Source organism: Triticum dicoccoides, chromosome 7A (genome assembly GCF_002162155.2).
Source record: "Triticum dicoccoides isolate Atlit2015 ecotype Zavitan chromosome 7A, WEW_v2.0, whole genome shotgun sequence".
NCBI classification, from domain to species: domain Eukaryota; kingdom Viridiplantae; phylum Streptophyta; class Magnoliopsida; order Poales; family Poaceae; genus Triticum; species Triticum dicoccoides.
In genome coordinates, this window is record NC_041392.1 from 254,071,814 (window position 1) to 254,097,957 (window position 26,144).

Genomic DNA, 26,144 nt, shown 5'->3' on the forward strand with positions numbered 1-26,144 from the left:
CCGGAGAGAAGCCATCGGGACCGGGTGACTTGCCGGACGGCAGTGACTTGATCGTCGTCCAAATCTCGTCCTCCGAGAACGGGACATCCAGCCCAACCAGGTCGAAGGTGCGAGGATCCAATCCATCAAGGTCCAGGGTGAACGCGCGGGAGTCAGGAGTGCCCAGCGCAGCCGAGAAGTGGTCATAGATCGCCTCGGACATGCTTCCTTGTCCGAAATCTCCTGGCCGTTCACATGCAACGACAGAATCCTGGAGTGTTGCTTCCGATGCGCCGCTCGCACCCGGAGGAAGGCGATGTTGGTCTCGCTGGCCTGAAGCCAAGAGCAGCGGATGCGCTGACACGCAATGGACCGATCAAGGGACGCCAGCCCTAGGTAGGCCGACTTAAGACATCGCCGGAACCAGACCTCGGCGGGGAGCAGCGGCCGGATGTCCTGCGCCATGTCAAGCCGCGCAATGAGCTCGCGGGCCACAGACAGCTGAAGCGCCATGTGACCAATGTGGCGCGCACTCCAGCTTTGCAGTGCCTTGGCGGTGGACTTGAGACGGGCAAAAACGCGCCGGAAAGGGTCCTCGTCAGCCGGGCCAGACTCCCAAGGGCTGGCCACAATCTGGTGGAAGCCTTCCATCTTCGGCCAAAACCTCTCAAAGTGAAACCTGCGAGGCCCCGGGGCGCGCGGGGTGCAGTCAAGCAAAAGCGGCGCATGATCGGAAGTGGCGGAAGAAAGGCAGCGCAGGAAGCAGGAAGGGTGCTCCACAGCCCAGCCAGAGGTGCACATAACCCTGTCAATGCGCTCAAGGGTCGACGAGTCGCGCTCGCTCGACCAAGTGAACCGCCGTCCATGTAAGTAGATGTCCCGAAGCTCCTCGTCAGCAATAAAATGACGGAATCTATTAATGGCCCCACGGTGCAACCGGTCGTTGCTTTTGTCCGAAGACGTGGCAATGAGGTTGAAGTCGCCGCCAATGAGCTAAGGGCCAGTGCAATAAGGAAAATATCAACATTCACAATATCAAATCAATATCATTAGATTCATCATTGAATTTTTTTTTATATTGTATTTATTTGGTATTGTAGATGTAAATATTTTTAATGTAAATTTGATCAAAATTTATATTAAAGTGACTTAAGAAGAAACTAATATGCAAAGTAAAAGAAATGTACTGGGTATCATATTATGATATCATATCATAGCATGTCGAATGAGACAATCTAAGGAGAAATAGATCCTAGCCACAACTTTGTATTGGAGTTCTACAAACAAGTAAATAAAATGATGATATGATACTACTCTGTGATACTATGCATTAGAGAAGTAACTAGTAAGATGTCCGTGCTACGCCACGGAACCACAAAAATGATAATAAAAGTATGTAGGGGAAAGAGTCATAGCTGCAATTTTTAGCATTCCATATGCTCATCAATCAGCCAATTCATTTCCCTTGTACGAAATCCAAGACATTCAAGCACGAGTAGGTAATTACGAAGTTATTCATGCCCTTTAGCTAGCGATGGACAAAAGTAGTACTAAGACCAATGATCAAATAATTCACATCGATAGCATGTCAAAAGAAAATTGATGAATATTACATCTGAAAGTACAAAAGAAACCATCCTAGCTCATAGTAATTCAGATACATATTTACATAGGGTATCTCCCCTAATGTTGTAGTTCGCCTTATGCCGATCTAGCAATGCTTGCCTCTGCTCAGGTGGTCAACTCAGCCGCCACACTCTCCAGTGTGCGCTCTTCCCTTGCATTTCTTCAAGGGTTAAACTTGGCATGGGAATTCTTTAGTGATCCTTTATCTCTTCCGTAATTTGGGTGTTAAACTTTGCTATCATGTTCCATCACGGTCATGTCTGGCTTTCCTTTGCATCGCGAGCAGAATCATAGTGACATTTTTTTCCTACTCCAAGGGATAATAAATAATCCCTCGGTTCTCCAATAAATGGTATGCGTGCTTTTTGAGATTTAACTTTGACGGTCAATTACACAAAATAATATATAAGTCCTATGATTTGAAAATTATGTCATTCCAAATTCTTTCGAATATGTAATCAATGATATATTATTTGTTATGCATGGCCCATCTTTCATTGGTGAAATTCATGGTCAAACATAATCTCGAAAAGCATGCACACCTTAGGCTGGTCATAGTGGAGAGTAACTTAGACTAGTAACATACATATGTTACTAGTCTATTTTACTACCTTCATAGTGGGTAGTGTCATAGGTGTGGTAACATAGTTGCCTTCATTTATTACTTTATAGACTCATTATGCATTGAAAACCGCTATGTGATGGTAACATATTATGTTACTCTATTTGCCTCTCTCCTCATTAACTACTTGCCACATCATCATTTTTGCTTATGTGGCATCTATGTTACTACCTATGTTACTCCCACTATGACCAGCCTTATAGATTGGAACAGAGGGAGTAATATACAGACAAACTATTCAACAATTGTTCTAATTAAAAAACAACTCAAGATGGCGATATCAATCTCCCTCTTTCCTTCTCATGTGCTCCTGCCAAGCACTCGAGCATAGCAGACCATAGTAAAACGAATAAAAAATGCTTTCAACAATGAATATCTTCATGCATTATAACTGTGTAAAATCTAGTTTAGGGACGAATAAAAAATGGTTTTCAACAGCGAACATCTTCATGTATTCCTTTTCATGTGAGAAGGCAAGTTTTTGACCAGATTTCAGGAGACAACCCAAAATTATCACCAGCCTCTCAAGAGAAGCATCTGATGTGGCCACAAAATGGCCACAATGTAGCAGATTCCAAACAATACTTTGCCACACAGAGGGGCTAAGATGCAGTTCATGAAAAAAGAGCTCCACAAGGCATGTCTCATGTGTCAAAAGAAGAGGAAGAACTCAGATTTCCATGGCCCCACGGCAAAGAAATTGGGACATCCCATTCCAATCCCAGTTCTCTTTCCTAGCATAGGACTGTGCGCGCGCTTGATGATAATATCTTCTCCAACTATTGACAAAACTGACAGCATTTACTCAAACACTGCTGAAGGTACAACCTTTGATCACCAAGAGTATAAAAGAAGTGAGATAGCATCACACAAAACTTGAAGTAGATGTGCTTACTGGTGTTACCTTGTCCAATTGTTTTTGGATATAGAACATCTTCTGGCTTCCCATTGAACGGACAAAAAAGGAAAATTGTTAAGAATAAATACTTGCAATGATGCAGGTCAAATAAGAATCAAATAACTACAGGGGAACTACTAAGCAAAATTTGACAGAAGTGTTAAACTACAATATTTCATTTCGCAGGTGGCAACAAGGCAAAAGTACACGTATTCGTTAAACTAAGAGATAACTACTCACAACCATAATGCCCTAAACATTACTAAATTACAGAATTTGTTCTAACGGGTGTGCCTCGAAACAATGAAACAGTATTCAACATAAACACCATATATCATTTACTGAGGGGAAACTAAGACTGCCAAGAGACAATATAATGCACTAAAGTACGATTTGGCCACATCGTCTCCGGCTCCACTTCGACCGGTCGGTCTCATCTCTGACCATGTTGGGCCAGTGCACGACATGGTGTGTCCAGTCGACTATGAGTGTCATGTAGGATTTGCCTCGCCGCAAAACTAAACTAAGTAAGATAAAAATGAGATATAACTTGTTCAAAATATTTCCAGCAATTATGCAGGTTAGGTATATGAGTCTAAACTCATGCATATTGTCTTACAAGAGATTACACAGTTTCCCATGGGATTCTAATCATACAGACCTTACACAATATCAAAATTTACTTGCAGAGATTAAAAACTCGTATATGAACTCATAGGATTTTGGGGTAACACATAGTAATGAGATGGAAGGCGCATGTTGAAGTCATGAAAAACCTATCTACAAGGACCACTACACTCATTACTGGGCGTCTCCCTCGGAGTCTCGGACCACATATGAGAAGGATATTACTAATGCTGCATATCTTTTTTCAATTAGTATTTCCAAGCGACAGAAGACAATACTGCATGCCCTTCTTGCTCCATTGATCTCATAGAACTACAGAAGTGTATATATGCTTTTTTGTAAAATAGATAATTCAGGTTGCCAATACACAATAATTTAGAGTGAACTGGGAAGTTAAATTACTTGATACAACAAAGTGGAAAAGCTTATCTTCATTCCTTGATCTTAGGGATTGGGAACTTCTCCACTTAGGAAGGAATTTGGCAATGGTTGGTCATGCTGCTCTAATTACCTGGCACAAAATAATGCAAGTACAAAAATCTGACACGGATCAGAATGAAAATAAACAATCTAATAGAAAATTTGGTAACAACCTGGGGGATAGAGCTCAGTAATTTCAGCAAGGCTAAATCCACATCGGCAGTGGCACAGGCACGCCCAGGAACGAGTGGCTTGCCCAGAAATCCTCCACGCCTGTAATTCCCAGGCCTACCCATGGCGGTCCTGTCGCTAGTAGCCTCCATTTGCAGCACGGAAGAAAGAGACTCTCGTTGGAAGTTTAGGACCTGAGTCAGGCACAAACGGGAATCAACCCCAGCAGCGACAGAGGGAAAAAATGAAGGAACTTACTGTAGAAAACAAACTTGGCCATGGCAGCAATCCCTGCTATCGTCTCTCTGATGGCCTACACGCCAGATCTAGAGGGAGAAATACCCTATCCAAGGGGAGGCAAGAGGGATCCTCGCCAAAATCGACTTCAGTGGTCGCCGGGGAAAGATAGAGGAGAGAGGCTCACCGCAAGGAATTCGGGAGGGGATTCTCGAAGGCTCGTTATCTTCCCCGAGAGAAGGAGAATCTCCACGTGTTCTGTTTCAGGGACAATCGGGCACAATGAGTCATCTCAGCCTCACATTTCAGATCCGACGGTGTAGATGAGATGAAGGCAGGCACGCCATCACCACCAACTCGTTTTTTTATAGGAGTAGAGATATGATAGACTAGTATCATATGTATGGAACTATTTTATGATACTATCCATTGTGAGAGGTATAAGAGTATTCTCTAGTTCCACCTATGAAAAACAATAGCGTGACATTATGGGTATACCAACAATGAGAGACATTTTTTCACTTTTTCTAGAGACCCCAAAACCATCTTTCCTACTAGGCGTGGAGCATTCACAGTGACCTGGCTTTACACGCTCAATCGACTAATTAACTTCGGTCACATGTTTATAAACGATCTGCATCAGCTTTCAATACCTTGAAACTAGCACATACGAATTACAACTATGCGAGAAGTATCACGAGTACACATTCATGGCGGGTAGTTTCGTAATTTTCCAGGAAGTCCCTAGAACTATAGAACGTACAAATCGTGCACTGTATGCTTTGTCTTTTTCTCTTTACGGTACCATGCATCCGAGCTTTTTACCTTCCTTCCTTTCGAGACCCCTTCCTTTCCCTTCCTTCATCTTTTTATCGTTCACTTCTATCTACAAATGAAGACGCACATGGACAATATTATATATACCAGCCTGCCTTCTGTTCGGAGTGATCACATGTAGCTAGCTAGCTAGCTAGGTCACTCTGAAGGGAAAGAGAAAATGACTGGAGTGGGAAGAAATAGGCTGCTGTTGATCTGTTATCTCCTCCTCCTTGCTATGCTTATCACCGGTGCGTTCTACGTACTCTTAGCATGCATGCACACGTTCTACTGCTGCCTGCCTTCTCTTGTTAATTAACTCATTCAAAGGCTCGTAGTAGCTTACTGATTTGTATCTTGTTCTTCTATCATGTACTCTACATGGACGGAATGAAGGTGGTGGTGGTGTTCTAGCTGCTCGTCCGTTCTCGCCTTGGACTCTCGAGACAGAACATGAGGTAATGCATATGCATGGCCGGTGCATTTCGTGCATGCATGCCCACGTACACTCTTTGATTAAGTGATTATGTATTATCAAATCCAATGATGCCTAGCTCCATGCAAATCACACCCAGTACCACAGTATGCAAGCAAGTCAGCTGTTAGATCTATTTGTGCATATAGGATAGGAAATAGGAGTACACGTATATCTTCCTCTCATCCCGTCTCCGTGAGTATGTATAGTAGTACGACGAAATTAAGGATGCTCTGGGAAAGTTCAGACCAGCTATTAATTGATTTTCGACGCCATTCTTGTATGAACATATATATGATGCAGGGCTTAGCAAGACCAGAAGGAGGACCACCTGCCGCGGGGAGCTGGCCAACGGCGGTGATGGACCGGCGCGGGAGGAGGCGGCGGCTGGTGGGGTCGAGGGCTCCGACGTGCACCTACAACGAGTGCCGGGGTTGCCGGTACAGGTGCAGCGCTCGTGGAGTCCCCGTCGACGCCACCGATCCGATGAACAGCGCCTACCACTACAGATGTTTCTGCCATGTCTAGGTGACGGCTCGGCTATTGTGTTGTTTGCTCGTTTTGACGACGGAAATGGAGTGTTTCTGTGCTAGATTCGCATGGGTATATGGTTGTCTAGTTGTCTTTGTCGAATAAATTGGGCAGAAGACCGGCTGCTAGTGTTAATTGACCGAGATGAACTAGCTAGGCCATCTCCAGCTTATCGATCTGTGATGTCGCGGGTCTAAGTATTGATTCTGATCCCTTATTCTGTATAACGTTGCATGAAGAGTGGATTTATTTGTGTACCTTAATTGCAGCTATGTGTCTCTTACGTTATATATTTTTTTCAAAACATTTTTTAAAATAAAAATCCAACAATATACTTTTTGTATCACATAATTTATATTTTCTTAGTTTTACAATGGTCAAAGTATGACCCAAAATACGCAGGGTCCAATAACGGAGAGTACCTATTTACTACCTTCGTTTGGGTTTATTAGTCTTGTCCTATTTCAAAGCAAATTTTGACTATATATTTGACTGCAAAAAGGCTAATGCATGTCATAATTTGTTGCATCACATAGTGTTACCATTGTAGACGATATTTATAATTTTATTGTTTGCGTTATTGCTGCATCACGCACGGTGCCTACAACAAACTGTATGGCATAGACTATCCATCACACACAATTTTTATGTGAAATGTTTGTGCAAAGTGGCCTAATGTAAACATTTGTCCAGAGGAAGTTGTGTGTGATTGTTCATTGATCCAATACGTTTGCTTTATAGAAAACTGTTTGGGTTGTCTGATGTCATCGTCCACAATGTTGTCTCAATAACTGTCTGCAATAGAAAAACCTAATAAGCAGGCTAATTGGCCTATTATTTTTATTGCATTTAGTAATCAAATTGACATTTCATATCAAACACACATTATATTTCATTTTTGTATTACGGCAACCAGGATTTCATAATTGAAATACATCAGAATACAACATTATATAGCTTCAGCACTCAGTTACACCATATAGACATATAGCTAGACATCCCATTACACAACAACACCAAATTTCATATGCAACATCTAAAACATTTGTAAATTAGCATCATAGACAGTAGATAGATAGATGAATCTCATCTGAAAAACTGCTGAAGTAGAAGGCGAATGTTGAGTCTTCAATGATGTTAAAGATCTTTGCAACTTTAGGCCAGTACTTGTGGATGATTGATCGCCCATCCTTCGTCCTCTTGAGGAACACTTCAATATTGTGTCGTGTGTGTTGTATGAATATCTTTCTCGTCTCTTGACCATACATGTGGTTTGAGAGGTAATCATCGGTTAACTGCTTTAAAAAGACCTAAAAATAAATATATGCATAAATACCTGGTAGAGCATCTCAAACTACCCCATTCAAGGTACTTTGAGTCACCATGGCTTTGAAGGTACTTTAAGATCGGCCATTTTGGGTGTTGTCGTCCGGCAGCGTATTAAAAGACTCTTGGCAGTGCTAGGGTTAGCTACAGTCCGAGGCATGCCACTATCATAGTCGTAATCGTTCAAATACATATATGCGCGCTGCCACATGTAGTCGTGCAAACCTGCTTCTTCCCCATGTCCCAGAATCTAGATTAGCTCTACGACATGCCTGCACACACTCCATTCTGAGAAGCATGCATGCCCTTGTCTCCATCCTAGGAGCTACCTTAACACGAGCATCATGTCCTCGTCGTCGAAAAGCACCCTATTGTCATCGTCGCTGGGGCAACGGATAACCTCTCTCGGCGATTCTTAGACCGATGTTGGATTCCCCCCTTCCCTCCACACGGTCACGCTCGATAGCTTGTTTTGCTTGGCATGGATGTCGATGAAAGCACGCTAGTTCGACGACGACGAGCGGGGTACCGGTTGGCATTGAGAGGGTGGAGACGAGCAGAGCCATGTGGCATTGGATAGTCAAGAGAGCCAAGTGGCATTGGACAGTAAGAGAAGGGTACCGGGTAAGGTCGGGCAGACGATGGTGGCAAATGTCAAGTGCAGATTGACTACTGTTTTGGTTCTACGAGATGTCTGTCACGGACCTAGTGTGTCTAGCAGGCTCGGCATGGCGTGTTCACGAAGTCGGTTTATTTTTCGCGGCTTGTCCGTTAATCCATTTACGTGATTTAGACGGCGTGGGCGGAGCGGGCTCGCCCACATCCTGGTCAACCGGCATCTTGACATTGACAAGCTGCAGGACACAAACTCTAAAGACCATATTGTTGTGCTAAGATAATATCATATATTACCTTCGTTCCATCTCTTAGATTTTTTTAGATACGAGTGTATCTAACATTAAAACGTGTTTAGATACATCTTTATCTAGACAAATCTAAAATAAGCAATTCATGACCAAGGAGGGAGTAATTATCCGGCATTTGATGTGGCCCCTACGGTGACTAGCGTGGCTTATATATTTAAATCTATACCTATACTCATAAAGTCATTATTGCTTTTGCCTGTCTGTCGTGAAATTGTCCCTAAATTTGTTACTCCCTCCTTTCCGGTTTATAGGGCTTATCTTAAAATTTTAGTTTTTCCATTTTATAAGGCTCAATTTGGTTGTTTCCCATCACATGTTCAGACTTCAAGGTGCATTAAATCATTGCATGTAAGTATTAAAAAAACTGACCAATGCATGCACTTTATGCATGCATGCATTGCAATTAATGCATTCGTAAACATAATTTTTTAAGGAAAACAAAAGCATTAATTGGGTGCTTTTGCAAACTATAAAAAATATTTCACCACTTATCATCTACCTTGGTTGGTGAAATTTTTGAATTGAGCCTTATAAACCGGAAATGAGGGAGTATAAACTACATCTAATGCCACCGGTAAGTGAAAAAATGGTATGCATAAGTACATTTTTTTGCTTAAGTGATTGGCTGTCGCCTTAGATTCATATACAGCTATCACTCTTCCAATCACATGCACACGGGTGCACAATTGGCTATTGACTCATGATTCCAATTGGGGGCCTGAGTTTGAATCCTGCTTCTCCCTCTTTTCTGTCTTTTCTCTCTAAATTTTTTGTTGGCGTAGAATAGAGTTGCATCGCGCCCTTTTATCTAAAATTTTAGTTGGCGTACAATAGGTTGCACCGCCTGAGCGTCGCTAAGCAGATGGGCTGGACCATGTTGCAATTTTGGCCCAGCTATGGCCCCTTTTAACCTTTTTCGGAGATTTAAGTACTTCTTAAAATATTCATATCTTTCAAACCGTAACTTAAAATTAAACATGTTATATATGGAAATCGCACAGAAAAATATGTAAATGTCAAATATGCTATTATCATGCATGTTAGTTATCTCTAAATTTTTGATCGGATGTACACTTAGGGCATGTTTGGTTCGTGACTACGCATGCCACAGCTCCTTACGCCTAAACTTAGCCGTTGTTTGCTTTATGCCGGTGTTATGGCTTGCCGCACCGCTCATCACAGCTTGCTAGTTCATTTTTCACGCCACAACTCGCCAAAAGTGTGGCGCTCGTTCCGTTCGCCGCACCTATGGCGCGGCCGCATCTTCGGTGTGGCGTGTTCTGGTGATAAACCAAACACGCCCTTAATTAATACTTTTATTTAGATGATGTATTTTGAAAATGCTTATTATATATGTTCTCTGCCGATTTAAATTGGCCAGATAGGATAGTTTGATGCTCTCAAAAAGTCTATCATTGGCAGTTGGCACCATAGGGGATGTATATGCTAAAGGTTATACACATACATAATCATCCTCTCTATTTCGGCGAGCGCTCAATAACCAGCACATATAGATGATGTACACTAAACTATTCATATGAGCTTTATGTAAACCAATGGCTTAATGCAGATTTCCAAAAAGAATGGTGCCTATAAAGACTTCTTTAAGAATATCAATGTTGACATGCAACTCTAAACATTCGTTATGCATGTCCTTACGGATTAATTGTTTTTGATGGAGATGTCCAATATGTGCTATTATGCGCATCCTATAATTGAGTACCAAAATGTACTTTGCAACTTTTAGCCTAATGCACTATTTGTTGGGCACCGTTGAGGAGGAATACCAGCAAAGGCATGAATTGATACAAGAACCTAGGTAGATATTTTTGTTGTCTAATAAATTGGACGCACTTTTAGTACACTTAAAAATTGTCTCAACTTTATGTCTCTGCGTAACACCACATATCATGTTGTTTCTTGTATGACATCGTGAAATAATTTTAAGGAATTTGTTGATGGCGTCCAATGTGTATGACCGATGATTTTTTTACTCCCGTTGCAATGCACGGACCCCTTTGCTAGTCAATCATATCATTGGCCCATCGGCAAATATTAATAGCAAGGACCATAATAATTGGTTGTCGCTCCTCATAGGAGGAGGCATCAACGAACGATTGTTCCTTGGGGTTTCAATTGAGTGTACAACTTTTCCTTCGCCGAGAGAACCACCCAGGGCGAACTAGGCCCAGTCAACCCATTCAGTACTCTTCCTAGCCCGGTCATAATTTTACAAAAAAATCCAAAATTTTGCCATCTTATGAAAACAACAATTAAAAATGAATTATCACTAGATCAAGGTTTTTGGATGCATAAAAAAGTTGTCATGATTTTACTTGCCATGAACCATAAACTAAAATTGCCATGATACATGCACTTAAAATTGCCATGGTTCATATAAAAAAATCATGGTCAAAGTACTGGAATTGTCATGGTCAAAATACTAAAATTGCCATGATCCATAAACTAAAATTGCCACATGGCAACTTTAGTGTAAACACTATGGCAACTACAGTGTAAACATCATGACAACTTTTGGCCAAATTTTTTTTTCTTCAAAACATATCAACATAAGATCTAGTTTAAAGATCTCGTCGAGACAGATTTAATGGTGAAAACGGATTTTAATTGAACTTTTTAATTAGGAGATAAACCATTTTAAGCCAAAAACCAAAAAGATACCCGTTGATGTCAGATGTTCCGACGTGGCAAAATGAATGACAATGGAGACGTTTGGGCCATGTTGATTCGTGCCACACGTGTGGCCGTTATCATTTGGGAATTTAAAAGTTGGCTATCTTCCTAATAATAAAAATGCCATGTACAAAAACAAACTTGATTTTTGAACATTAGGAAATAAAACTGCCATCCTCTTAATAATAAAAATGGCATCTTCTTAATAATAAAAATGACATGTACAAAAACAAACTTGAGTTGTGAGCATTACAAAATATATATTTAAATTTGCCATGTGACAAAGGTAAAAAAAATTATAAAAACTACCATGTTATTTTCTTTCAGAAAAATTGTCATGTACTACCTAAGAAAAAAAACATCTTCTGCCATCCTAGTTAAAAAAAGGAGGAACGGGAATCAATCCTATGTCTCCTAGGTGTAGGTTGATGTCAGTAGCTACTGCAGTGCGCAGCTGTGTTTTGAAAAGAACAACACACGTTGGGTTTTGTATCACAGCGGACGAGTTTTAAATCTAACGTGTCTTCTATCCCTATGCCAAGATTCGTGCAACGAAACCGAAGGAAGAGGGCGTGTTCGCCGGATTGACCCCATGACGAACGTTTGCCCGTTAACATTTGTTAACATTTCCGTAATCGGAAGTCAAAAGAATCCTTGAGTTCCTTCGTAGTATATGGCACTTTCCCTTTCCGACGTGCATGACCAATCGTTGAATGGAATCGTGCACCTGAATTGCATCCCAAAAAACAAGAGTGGCATGGGACATGGTCCGCACCACACCACACCACACCACATACTGCTCCTGTTGCGATAGCTGCGGCTCGGAACCGGAGCAGCCTCCAAGCTGTCTCGCCCAGCGAACAACGGGGCGCCAACTCACGTCAGGCGTGCCCGCACCGCAGTCCGCACGACGCATCCACCCGTCCCACCGACAGCGTGGACCCGCCGCCAGCACTCCCGGGTCCACCGCCGAGGCCGCGCTAGCCGTGCCGTGCCGTGCCGGTGCGTGCGTCCCACTCGCCACCCACTCGTCTCGTAACTCTCGGCTACTCCTGGTTTCGGCGCTTCCCTCACCACCCCACCCCAGCAAAAAGCAAGGCAGCCACACCTCGGCCTCGGTGTGCGCGTTCGGTCAAAACCCACCGCGCCGCTGCCCGCCTCCCCCCAAAACGCCACTACAAATCTCGCGCATTCCCCCCAGCAGCCGCTCGCCAGAGCTCCCGAGCGTGCCGCGCCGACGAGACGACGGAAAGGCGGCGCCTCCGAGCTCGAGGGATCACGAGCGAAGGATGGGGGACGACTCGGACGGGGAGGCGGAGGAGTACCTGTTCAAGGTGGTGATCATCGGGGACAGCGCGGTGGGGAAGAGCAACCTGCTGTCCCGCTACGCGCGCAACGAGTTCAACCTCCACTCCAAGGCCACCATCGGGGTGGAGTTCCAGACGCAGAGCATGGACATCGACGGCAAGGAGGTCAAGGCCCAGATCTGGGACACCGCCGGCCAGGAGCGCTTCCGCGCCGTCACCTCCGCCTACTACCGCGGGGCCTTCGGCGCGCTCCTCGTCTACGACATCTCCCGCCGGGGCACCTTCGACAACGTCGGACGATGGCTCCAGGAGCTCAACAGTACGCACCCTCTCCGCCCGCCCGCGTGCTTCCTTCCTTCTTTCCTTGCTTAATTAATTAGCTCCCATGCTTGCTTACGGCTTGTACTGTCCGTGCGCTTGGATCAATTGATTCCTTATTTAAACTCCCATAAAAAAAGTAGATTCGGTAAGATCGTGTAGATCTAAGTTGGTCCTGGTCGGCGTCCAAAGGGACACCAGTGCTCGCGCCTAGCTTGTAGACGCCTAGATGGTGATTGATTGGGTTGAGTGTTCTCCGATACATAGCTGTAGAATTGTCCCACCAGATGGGTTGGGCGACCTGTCCTGAATCTGGATCTGAGTCCTCATGTAAAGGCTTGTTGCGGAATGTTTGAGGAGTGGATGCAAGGACCACGTCGGGTGACTGTAATTGCTGTGCTAGTTGCTTGTTTTGGATTCGGCATTTGTGGGAACAAGTATAGAAGTTATCCTCCGACATTTTTTTTTTTTGATAAGTCAGGACTCAGGACTGCTAATTTGTGGTGAACTATTTGCAGTTTCAAATTTCTGACATCGGAGGCTGCTTAGCTTGAGTTCTTCAGTGTTAAAGATGTTCCTAGACATAGTTACCGTTGTCACGCTTTAAGTTTGTTATTAATGTTTGAGGACAAACCTTTTTTATGGATGCCGGCCACCATTTATTCTCCATTTCCCTTCTTAGGCAATTTTTTCACTTGTTGCTGTTGGAAACAGTCAACCATCATAGAAAGATGCATTGTCTTGGTTCATTCCTTTTTTATGTACATGGCGACTTTATCTAGGATGTGTCACTACCAGAAGGCAAAGCTTGGTGTAAGAGAAAGCTATGCTCATAACACAATTGTGTTAGGCTGAACAAATGTATCCTTGACTCTAGTTGCAATTTGTGTTTTACTGTCAATTGGCATGCCATGAAACTTAGGAGAAAGGACAATGCATCCGAATAATCCTAGCTACCTAGTACGGAGTATATTGTCATTTGGCATACAAAGTTTTGAAACGCACTAAACAAGCACCACGGTGTTATTGGAACTTGGAAGATACTAACATAACACGATGGTCGACAATTTTACATTTTGTCACTTGCACTGTTTGTGTTGTGCCATATTTTTGTTTTTGTTTTGTAGCAGTTTCTCAGAATGCTTTTACTGCATGTCTCAGCATACATTTTATAGACTGAATTGAAAATGATATGGGCTTTGCTTATGCTTGATCCCCAGAAGTGTGTAATGCTTTTGTGGCTTTTGGATGGTGAAAATAGTTAGATTGCATAGGTGTGGATATATCGGAAGGTACCCCTATATGATAGGCATTGTTGAATCGATAACATTGTGCTTATGATGGTTGGTAACACTATTGTTATGATTTTCTTGGTGCTAGTTTCTTGCACCATCCAACTACTAGTGATATACTTGATCATTTGGTTTCATTTTGCCACCTTAAAAGCAATAAATCGTATCCCTTGGGAATGATCTGTCATGTGTTACCTTTGGGTTTTGTCCCCTGGACGCATTTTCTACTTTCCATGGTTCTGTTTTCTTGCTTGATGGCTATCACTGCTTGAGCTGATACATGTCCCTTGTGCAGTCATGACAAGTCATTCCTTGCACTTCTGGTTCTTTACATCTGCGTTTTCCTTGATATTAGCTATTAGAACAATTCTCCTTTTCACATATCGCATGCATTTCCTCTGAAGTAACCCAAACGTATCCTCAAATCTAATGCAGCACATTCTGACACCACGGTGGCCAAGATGTTGGTAGGCAACAAATGCGATCTGGAAAACATCCGTGAAGTGCCAGTGGAGGAAGGCAAAGCACTTGCCGAATCCGAGGGACTCTTCTTCATGGAGACCTCGGCTCTGGACTCGACGAACGTCAACACGGCATTCGAGCTCGTCATCAAGGAGATCTACAGCAGCGTGAGCAGGAAGATCCTGAACTCCGACTCATACAAGGCCGAGCTATCCCTCAACAGGGTGAGCATCGACGACGGTGACTCGAAAGACGGCCAGAAGCAAACTAGCCGGTTTGGGTGCTGCTAGCCAATCTTGGTACATTGTCGACTATTGGGTATTACTGGGATGTGATGATTTTTTTTCTGGTCATCGGTATTGTTTGTAAACATGTAACCCAAAATTGGATTCTAGTTCTGTTACACATCTGAGTTACAGAGGAGGATAGTTGTGTTAATGCAAGAGTGGAGACGAACTGTTTGTCGCTGTTAACCGAAAAGCCATGCGGTTCAGAGTTGTCACATTTTGTCAAATTTTATGGGAGGTCAGGGCAACTCCAATCCGGTGCGCCAAATGGCTGCCTCTCTTTGGCCATCCAACCCAACGCGCCACTGAATGATTGCCCCTGTTTTTTCCCCTATACCTGCGGTGGCGGAGCTAGAAAATATGTATTAGGGAGGACAAGTGTTGCTAAAACAGGTTAGGGAGGGGCAAACTATTGAAAATTTGATTTTTAGCAGCAAATTATTAGTAATTATGGCACTCTTCATAGCAAATCAACACTAAATTCCTTATGTCTCTCTTCATAGCAAATCAACACTAAATTCCTTATGTCTCCGCCACTGTATACCCGGAGCACTCTAAATATGTAAAGATAAATATCACCATTCTTTCATAATCATGTTGTACAAATATCTCAATGCAATAATAATTGAAATATAAATATTACAATCCAAACATGAAGTTTTGCAATAAAATAGTTTAAACTTGAATTTAGCTTAACCGGACACATTTTTTAGTCTTCCATTGAAGGGTGCACAAATGTTCATCTAAAGCTACTCATGAGTTTCTTGATGGCGAATCTGTTTATGTATTTGGATAAAATCCTCAAATGTCGTTGGATTCTGCTATGAAAGTTTGCCATGATCATTCATCTCCTCAAACTCTCGGCCATGGCGAACTCGGTCACCCTCATCCTACACAATCACGTTCATGATGTTGTCATCACGTCCCACAATGTCTCTGCATCCCATAGTCCTCAAACAACCGCAAAACGGAATTGGAGCACTACCATTGCTCTCTCGACATTCTTTCTAGCTCCTTCTTGTGTTTTGGCAAAGTAAGATCTTTTCTTACCCCTAAGCTCAGAGATGATCTTGTCGAAGGTCGCCCACGGAGGATAGATACCTAAGATAATAACCCATTTTGTTGTCATGACCATTGATGGTATAGTTGCATGGAGGAGCTTCTCCCACACACAATCTTCAAACAATGGAGACAGCTACAGCACGTTGATGTCATTGTGAGACCCGGGCATCCCAAAGAAAGAATGTCAAATCTAGAGATCTTGTGATGCAATTACTTTAGGAATGATGGTGGGCTTCTTACAATGGCCTTATGTTGGCCTTGTTGAGCATATCGGCAATTCTTCCATTTCCAATGCAATCCATGAATTCGAGCATACCTGGTCAGCCTCTTGCTTCTGATAGCATCATGAGCCTTGCGGTGTCTTCGACAGTTGGTTCTCTTAAGTACTCCGGTCCAAACACCTTCACTACAACAGTGGAAAATCTAAACATGGCTTCGAGACATGTGCTTTCAGACATTCGAAGATACTTGTCCGCACGGATTTGTGTTCATGCCATAAGTAAGCATCCTGAGTGCAATCGTGCACTTTTGGTAACCAGTAATCTAGTGGTTCCAAGGACATCATTCAACAAGATGAAGTAGTCATTATAGGCTCGGATACCATTGTAGAGGCGGTCAAACACAATTGTTGCATCCGGAATTGACGGCGGAAATATGACTCGAATAGTGCATCCGGGACACAGTAGTCATCCATCAACATCATATGCTCCCGTCTCTATCGATTCACCAATCAGTGTCCCTTGATTGATCCCTTGATTTCCTATTTGGTGCTTGAAGGAAATATGCCCTAGAGGCAATAATAAAGTTATTATTTATTTCCTTATATCATGATAAATGTTTATTATTCATGCTAGAATTGTATTAACCGGAAACATAATACATGTGTGAATACATAGACAAACAGAGTGTCACTAGTATGCCTCTACTTGACTAGCTCGTTAATCGAATATGGTTATGTTTCCTAGCCATAGACATGAGTTGTCATTTGATTAACGGGATCACATCATTAGGAGAATGATGTGATTGACTTGACCCATTCCATTAGCTTAGCACTTGATCGTTTAGTTTGTTGCTATTGCTTTCTTCATAACTTATACATGTTCCTATGACTATGAGATTATGCAACTCCCGTTTACCGGAGGAACACTTTGTGTGCTACCAAACGTCACAACGTAACTGGGTGATTATAAAGGTGCTCTACAGGTGTCTCCGAAGGTACTTGTTGGGTTGGCGTATTTCGAGATTAGGATTTGTCACTCCGATTGTCGGAGAGGTATCTCTGGGCCCTCTCGGTAATGTACATCACTTAAGCCTTGCAAGCATTGCAACTAATAAGTTAGTTGCGGGATGATGTATTGCGGAACGAGTAAAGAGACTTGCCGGTAACGAGATTGAACTAGGTATTGAGATACCGACGATCGAATCTCGAGCAAGTAACATACCGATGACAAAGGGAACAACGTATTTTGTTATGCGGTCTGACCGATAAAGATCTTCGTAGAATATGTGGGAGCCAATATGAGCATGCAGGTTCCGCTATTGGTTATTGACTGGAGACATGTCTCGGTCATGTCTACATAGTTCTCGAACCCGTAGGGTCCCCACGCTTAAAGTTTCGGTGACGATTGTATTATGAGTTTATGTGATTTGATGTACCGAAGGTAGTTCAGAGTCCCTGATGAGATCAAGGACATGACAAGGAGTCTCGAAATGGTCGATACGTAAAGATCGATATATTGGACGACTATATTCGGACATAGGAAAGGTTCCGAGTGATTCGGGTATTTTCAGGGGTACCGGGGAGTTACGGGAATACGAGAAAGAAGTAATGGGCCTCATGGGCCAAGTGGTGGAAGAGAGGAGGCAGGGCGCGCGGCCCCCTATCCCAAACTGAATTGGACTAGGGGGCCGGCCCCCCTTTCCTCCTTCTCCTCCTTCTCCTTCCTTCTCCTTCTCCTCCTTTCTTTCCTCCTCCAAGTAGGAGTAGGAAAGGGGAGTCCTACTCCTACTAGGAGGAGGACTCCTCCTCCTGGCGCGCCCATAGAGGGCCGGCCGGCCTCCCCCTTGCTCCTTTATATACAGGGGCAGGGGGCACCTCTAGACACACAAGTTGATCAGCTAATCTCTCCCAGCCGTGTGCGGTACCCCCCTCCACCATATTCCACCTCGGTTATATCGTAGCGGTACTTAGGTGAAGCCCTGCGTCGGTAGCAACATCATCACCGTCACCACGCCATCGTGCTGACGTAACTCTCCCGTGAAGCTCTGCTGGATCAGAGTTTGCGGGACGTCATCGAGCTGAACATGTGCTGAACTCGGAGGTGCCGTGCATTCGGTACTTGGATCGGTCGGATCGTGAAGACGTACGACTACATCAACCGCGTTGTGCTAACGCTTCTGCTTTCGGTCTACGAGGGTACGTGGACTACACTCTCCCCTCTCGTTGCTATGCATCACCATGATCTTGCATGTGCGTAGGAAAATTTTGAAATTACTACGTTCCCCAACAGTGGCATCCGAGCCAGGTTTTATGCGTTGATGTTATATGCACGAGTAGAACACAAGTGAGTTGTGGGCGATATAAGTCATACTGCTTACCAGCATGCCATACTTTGGTTCGGCGGTATTGTTGGATGAAGCGGCCCGGACTGACATTACGCGTACGCTTACGCAAGACTGGTTCTACCGACGTGCTTTGCACACAGGTGGCTGGCGGGTGTCAGTTTCTCCAACTTTAGTTGAACCGAGTGTGGCTACGCCCGGTCCTTGCGAAGGTTAAAACAGCACCAACTTGACAAACTATCGTTGTGGTTTTGATGCGTAGGTAAGAACGGTTCTTACTAAAGCCCGTAGCAGCCACGTAAAACTTGCAACAATAAAGTAGAGGACGTCTAACTTGTTTTTGCAGGGCATGTTGTGATGTGATATGGTCAAGACATGATGCTAAATTTTATTGTATGAGATGATCATGTTTTGTAATCGAGTTATTGGCAACTGGCAGGAGCCATATGGTTGTCGCTTTATTGTATGCAATGCAATTGCGCTGTAATGCTTTACTTTATCACTAAGCGGTAGCGATAGTCGTGGAAGCATAAGATTGGTGAGACGACAACGATGCTACGATGGTGATCAAGGTGTCGCACTGGTGACGATGGTGATCATGAAGGTGCTTCGGAGATGGAGATCGCAAGCACAAGATGATGATGGCCATATTATATCACTTATATTGATTGCATGTGATGTTTATCTTTTATGCATCTTATCTTGCTTTGATTGACGATAGCATTATAAGATGATATCTCACTAAATTTCAAGATAAAAAGTGTTCTCCCTGAGTATGCACCATTGCCAAAGTTCGTCGTGCCCAGACACCACGTGATGATCGGGTGTGATAAGCTCTACGTCCATCTACAACGGGTGCAAGCCAGTTTTGCACACGCAGAATACTCAGGTTAAACTTGACGAGCCTAGCATATGCAGATATGGCCTCGGAACACTGAGACCGAAAGGTCAAGCGTGAATCATATAGTAGATACGATCAACATATTGATGTTCACCATTGAAAGCTACTCCATTTCACGTGATGATCGGTTATGGTTTAGTTGATTTGGATCACCTGATCACTTAGAAGATTAGAGGGATGTCTTTCTAAGTGGGAGTTCTTAAGTAATATGATTAATTGAACTTAAATTTATCATGAACTTAGTACCTGATAGTATCTTGCTTGTCTATGTTTGATTGTAGATAGATGACCCGTGCTGTTGTTCCGTTGAATTTTAATGCGTCCCTTGAGAAAAAAGCAAAGTTGAAAGATGATGGTGGCAATTACACGAACTGGGTCCGTAACTTGAGGATTATCCTCATTGCTGCACAGAAGAATTACGTCCTGAAAGCACCGCTAGGTGCCAGGCCTGCTGCTGGAGCAACACCAGATGTTATGAACGTCTGGCAGAGCAAAGCTGATGACTACTCGATAGTTCAGTGTGCCATGCTTTATGGCTTAGAATCGGGACTTCAACGACGTTTTGAATGTCATGGAGCATATGAGATGTTCCAGGAGTTGAAGTTAATATTTCAAGCAAATGCCCGAGTTGAGAGATATGAAGTCTCCAATAAATTCTATAGCTGCAAGATGGAGGAGAATAGTTCTGTCAGTGAACATATACTCAAAATGTCTGGGTATCATAATCACTTGACTCAACTGGGAGTTAATCTTCCTGTTGATAGTGTCATTGACAAAGTTCTTCAATCACTGCCACCAAGCTACAAGAGCTTCGTGATGAACTATAACATGCAAGGGATGGATAAGACAATTTCCGAGCTCTTCGCAATGCTAAAGGCTGCGGAGGTAGAAATCAAGAAGGAGCATCAAGTGTTGATGGTCAACAAGACCGCCAGTTTCAAGAAAAAGGGCAAAGGAAAGAAGAAGGGGAACTTCAAGAAGAACAATAAGCAAGTTACTGCTTAGGAGAAGAAACCCAAATCTAGACCTAAGCCTGAAACTGAGTGCTTCTACTGCAAGCAGACTGGACACTGGAAGCGGAACTGCGCCAAGTATTTGGCGGATAAGAAGGATGTCAAGGTGAACAAAGGTATATGTGATATACATGTCATTGATGTGTACCTTACTAGAGCTCGCAGTAGCACCTGGGTATTTGATACTGGTTCTGTTGCTAACATTTGCAACTTGAAACAGGGACTACGGATTAAGCGAACACTGGCAAAGGACGAGGTGACGATGCGCGTGGGAAATGGTTCCAAAGTCGATGTGATCGCGGTCGGCACGCTACCTCTACATCTACCTTCAGGATTAGTTTTAGACCTAAATAATTGTTATTTGGTGCCAGCGTTGAGCATGAACATTATATCTGGATCTTATTTGATGCGAGACAGTTATTTATTTAAATCAGAGAATAATGGTTGTTCTATTTATATGAGTAATATCTTTTATGGTCATGCACCCTTGAAGAGTGGTCTATTTTTGATGAATCTCGATAGTAGTGATACATATATTCATAATGTTGAAACCAAAAGATGCAGAGTTGATAATGATAGTGCAACTTATTTGTGGCACTGCCGTTTAGGTCATATCGGTATAAAGCGCATGAAGAAACTCCATACTGATGGATTTTTGAATCACTTGATTATGAATCACTTGGTACTTGTGAACCGTGCCTCATGGGCAAGATGGCCAAAACGCCGTTCTCCGGTACTATGGAGAGAGCAACGGATTTGTTGGAAATCATACATACAGATGTATGTGATCCGATGAATATTAAGGCTCGTGGCGGATATCGTTATTTTCTCACTTTCACAGATGATTTAAGCAGATATGGGTATATCTACTTAATGAAACATAAGTCTGAAACATTTGAAAAGTTCAAAGAATTTCAGATTGAAGTTGAAAATCATCGTAACAAGAAAATAAAGTTTCTACGATCTGATCATGGAGGAGAATATTTGAGTTACGAGTTTGGTCTACATTTGAAACAATGCGGAATAGTTTCGCAACTCACGCCACCCGGAACACCACAGCGTAATGGTGTGTCCGAACGTTGTAATCGTACTTTACTAGATATGGTGCGATCTATGATGTCTCTTACAGATTTACCGCTATCGTTTTGGGGTTATGCTTTAGAGACGGCTGCATTCACGTTAAATAGGGCACCATCGAAATCCGTTGAGACGATGCCTTATGAACTGTGGTTTGGCAAGAAACCAAAGTTGTCGTTTCTGAAAGTTTGGGGCTGTGATGCTTATGTTAAAAAGTTTCAACCTGATAAGTTCGAACCCAAATCGAAGAAATGTGTCTTCATAGGATACCCAAAGGAAATTGTTGGGTACACCTTCTATCACAGATCCGAAGGCAAGATTTTCGTTGCTAAGAATGGATCCTTTCTAGAGAAAGAGTTTCTCTCGAAAGAAGTGAGTGGGAGGAAAGTAGAACTTGATGAGGTAACTATACCTGCTCCCTTATTGGAAAGTAGTACATCACAGAAACCGGTTTCTGTGACACCTACACCAATTAGTGAGGAAGCTAATGACAGTGATCATGAAACTTCAGATGAAGTTACTACCGAACCTCGTAGATCAACCAGAATAAGATCCGCACCAGAATGGTACAGTAATCCTGTTCTGGAAGTCATGCTACTAGATCATGATGAATCTACGAACTATGAAGAAGCGATGGTGAGCCCAGATTCTGCAAAATGGCTAGAAGCCATGAAATCTGAGATGGGATCCATGTATGAGAACAAAGTGTGGACTTTGGTTGACTTGCCCGTTGATCGGCAAGCAATTGAGAATAAATGGATCTTCAAGAAGAAGACTGACGCTGACGGTAATGTTACTGTCTACAAAGCTCGACTTGTTGCAAAAGGTTTTCAACAAGTTCAAGGGATTGACTACGATGAGACCTTCTCACCCGTAGCAATGCTTAAGTCTGTCTGAATCATGTTAGCAATTGCCGCATTTTATGATTATGAAATTTGGTAAATGGATGTTAAAACTGCATTCCTGAATGGATTTCTGGAAGAAGAGTTGTATATGATGCAGCCAGAAGGTTTTCTCGATCCAAAGGGAGCTAACAAAGTGTGCAAGCTCCAGCGATCCATTTATGGACTGGCGCAAGCCTCTCGGAGTTGGAATAAACGCTTTGATAGTGTGATCAAAGCATTTGGTTTTGTATAGACTTTTGGAGAAGCCTGTATTTACAAGAAAGTGAGTGGGAGCTCTGTAGCATTTCTGATATTATATGTGGATGACATATTATTGATTGAAAATGATATAGAATTTATGGATAGCATAAAGGGATATTTGAATAAGAGTTTTTCAATGAAAGACCTCGGTGAAGCTGCTTATATATTAGGCATTTAGATCTATAGAGATAGATCAAGACGCTTAATTGGACTTTCACAAAGCACATACCTTGACAAAGTTTTGAAGAAGTTCAAAATGGATCAGGCAAAGAAAGGGTTCTTGCCTGTGTTACAAGGTGTGAAGTTGAGTAAGACTCAATGTCCGACCACCGCAGAAGATAGAGAGAAAATGAAAGATGTTCCCTATGCTTCAGCCATAGGCTTTATCATGTATGCAATGCTGTGTACCAGACCTGATGTGTGCCTTGTTATAAGTCTAGCAGGGAGGTACCAAAGTAATCCTGGAGTGGATCACTGGACAGCGGTCAAGAACATCCTGAAGTACCTGAAAAGGACTAAGGATATGTTTCTCGTATATGGAGGTGACAAAGAGCTCATCGTAAATGGTTACTTTGATGCAAGCTTTGACACTGATCCGAACGATTCTAAATCGCAAACCGGATACGTGTTTATATTGAACGGTGGAGCTGTTAGTTGGTGCAGTTCTAAACAAAGCGTCGTGGCGGGATCTACATGTGAAGCGGAGTACATAGCTGCTTCGAAAGCAGCAAATGAAGCAGTCTGGATGAAGGAGTTCATATCCGATCTAGGTGTCATACCTAATGCATCGGGTCCAATGAAAATCTTTTGTGACAATACTGGTGCAATTGCCTTGGCGAAGGAATCCAGATTTCACAAGAGAACCAAGAACATCAAGAGACGCTTCAATTCCATTCGGGATTTAGTCCAAGTAGGAGACATAGAAATTTGCAAGATACATACGGATCTGAATGTTGTAGACCCGCTGACAAAGCCTCTTCCACGAGCAAAATATGATCAGCACCAAGGCTCCATGAGTGTTAGAATCATTACTGACTCTAGTGCAAGTGGGAGACTGAAGCAAATATGCCCTAGAGGCAATAATAAAGTTATTATTTATTTCCTTATATCATGATAAATGTTTATTATTCATGCTAGAATTGTATTAACCGGAAACATAATACATGTGTGAATACATAGACAAACAGAGTGTCACTAGTATGCCTCTACTTGACTAGCTCGTTAATCGAAGATGGTTATGTTTCCTAGCCATAGACATGAGTTGTCATTTGATTAACGGGATCACATCATTAGGAGAATGATGTGATTGACTTGACCCATTTCATTAGCTTAGCACTTGATCGTTTAGTTTGTTGCTATTGCTTTCTTCATAACTTATACATGTTCCTATGACTATGAGATTATGCAACTCCCGTTTACCGGAGGAACACTTTGTGTGCTACCAAACGTCACAACGTAACTAGGTGATTATAAAGGTGTTCTACAGGTGTCTTCGAAGGTACTTGTTGGGTTGGCGTATTTCGAGATTAGAATTTTTCACTCCGATTGTCGGAGAGGTATCTCCGGGCCCTCTCGGTAATGCACATCACTTAAGCCTTGCAAGCATTGCAACTAATAAGTTAGTTGCGGGATGATGTATTACGGAACGAGTAAAGAGACTTGCCGGTAACGAGATTGAACTAGGTATTGAGATACCGACGATCGAATCTCGGGCAAGTAACATACCGATGACAAAGGGAACAACATATGTTGTTATGCGGTCTGACCGATAAAGATCTTCGTAGAATATATGGGAGCCAATATGAGCATCCAGGTTCCGCTATTGGTTATTGACCGGAGACATGTCTCGGTCATGTCTACATACTTCTCGAACCCGTAGGGTTCGCACGCTTAAAGTTTCGGTAACAATTGTATTATGAGTTTATGTGATTTGATGTACCGAAGGTAGTTCGGAGTCCCGGATGAGATCGGGGACATGACAAGGAGTCTCGAAATGGTCGAGACGTAAAGATTGATATATTGCACGACTATATTTGGACATCGGAAAGGTTCCGAGTGATTCGGGTATTTTCGAGGGTACCGGGGAGTTACGGGAATACCAGGAAGAAGTAATGGACCTCATGGGCCAAGTGGTGGAAGAGAGGAGGCAGGGCGCGCGGCCCCCTAGCCCAAACCAAATTGGATTAGGGGGCCGGCCCCCCTTTCCTCCTTCTCCTTCCTTCTCCTTCTCCTCCTTCCTTTCCTCCTCCTAGTAGGAGTAGGAAAGGGGAGTCCTACTCCTACTAGGAGGAGAACTCCTCCTCCTGGCGCGCCCATAGAGGGCCAGCAGCCGGCCTCCCCCTTGCTTCTTTATATACAGGGGCAGGGGGGCACCTCTAGACACATAAGTTGATCAGTTGATCTCTCCCAGTCGTGTGCGGTGCTCCCGTCCACCATATTCCACCTTGGTCATATCGTAGTGGTGCTTAGGCGAAGCCCTGTGTCGATAGCAACATCATCACCGTCATCATGCCGTCGTGCTGACGGAACTCTCCCGTGAAGCTCTGCTGGATCGGAGTTCGCAGGACGTCATCGAGCTGAACGTGTGCTGAACTCGGAGGTGCCGTGCATTCGGTACTTGGATCGGTCGGATCGTGAAGTCGTACGACTACATCAACCACGTTGTGCTAACGCTTCCGCTTTCGGCCTACGAGGGTACGTGGACTACACTCTCCCCTCTCGTTGCTATGCATCACCATGATCTTGCGTGTGCGTAGAATTTTTTTAAAATTACTACGTTCCCCAACAGTGCTCGTTATCGGTATTAGTAAAGCACACACGGTAAGTGGGCCAACTTTCTTTCACTAGTTTTGGGAAGGTTTTCTGGAGAGTCTCATTTGCTTTTTCGGATGGTTTTTCCTTTTTTTATTTCCGCTTTTTAACACGGTACAGATGCATATACATCCATCCCTATAAACATCACACACACATTCTACCTCTATAAGCATCTCCAAGAGACTGATGCGGCACATCATTCTGAGATTGATGAAGGTGCCACTGATGCTTTCATAGTCGACGACAACATCTTCTCCCACTGAACGCACAACGCTAGAAGGTCTGAAATAAATCCAGAAAAATACTAGCACCAATGTCAAGTCTAAGACTTGAACTCTGGTAGGCTGGGATACTACTGCCCTCCTAACCATCCAAACACAGGTTGGTTCGTATTTTTTTCGCTGGTTTCATCACTCGCTTTTTATTTGCCTTTTTTGTTTACTTGATTTTGTTCTTTTCCATAAAATTATGTGAAGTTTTTTTTAAAATTCTCTAGATATTATAAACCGGAGAACATTTTTCAAAATCATGATTTGTTTCCAGACTTTTTTAATTC

At 43.1% G+C, this 26,144-nt stretch overlaps 1 protein-coding gene and 1 long non-coding RNA gene across 3 annotated transcripts; one reads left to right on the plus strand and one right to left on the minus strand.

Moving 5' to 3' along the window:
* Nucleotides 1-2,568: 2,568 nt before the first annotated feature.
* Nucleotides 2,569-4,799, minus strand: LOC119329425. 2 transcript variants are annotated; one of them, XR_005159496.1, is made up of 4 exons: nucleotides 4,616-4,799; nucleotides 4,346-4,537; nucleotides 3,132-4,263; nucleotides 2,569-3,055 (listed from the first exon to the last, which is right to left on the minus strand). It is a non-coding gene; the product is annotated as an uncharacterized LOC119329425 (long non-coding RNA). The 2 variants fall into 2 exon arrangements; XR_005159495.1 differs by having other exon boundaries at nucleotides 4,602-4,799.
* A 7,612-nt stretch (nucleotides 4,800-12,411) lies between these two features.
* Nucleotides 12,412-15,229, plus strand: LOC119329628 (ras-related protein RABA5c-like). Its single transcript, XM_037602689.1, has 2 exons — nucleotides 12,412-12,974; nucleotides 14,701-15,229. Exons 1-2 carry the CDS (start codon nucleotides 12,638-12,640, stop codon nucleotides 15,015-15,017), a joined length of 654 nt encoding a protein of 217 aa, XP_037458586.1. The 5' UTR covers nucleotides 12,412-12,637; the 3' UTR covers nucleotides 15,018-15,229.
* The last annotated feature ends 10,915 nt before the right edge of the window (nucleotides 15,230-26,144 follow it).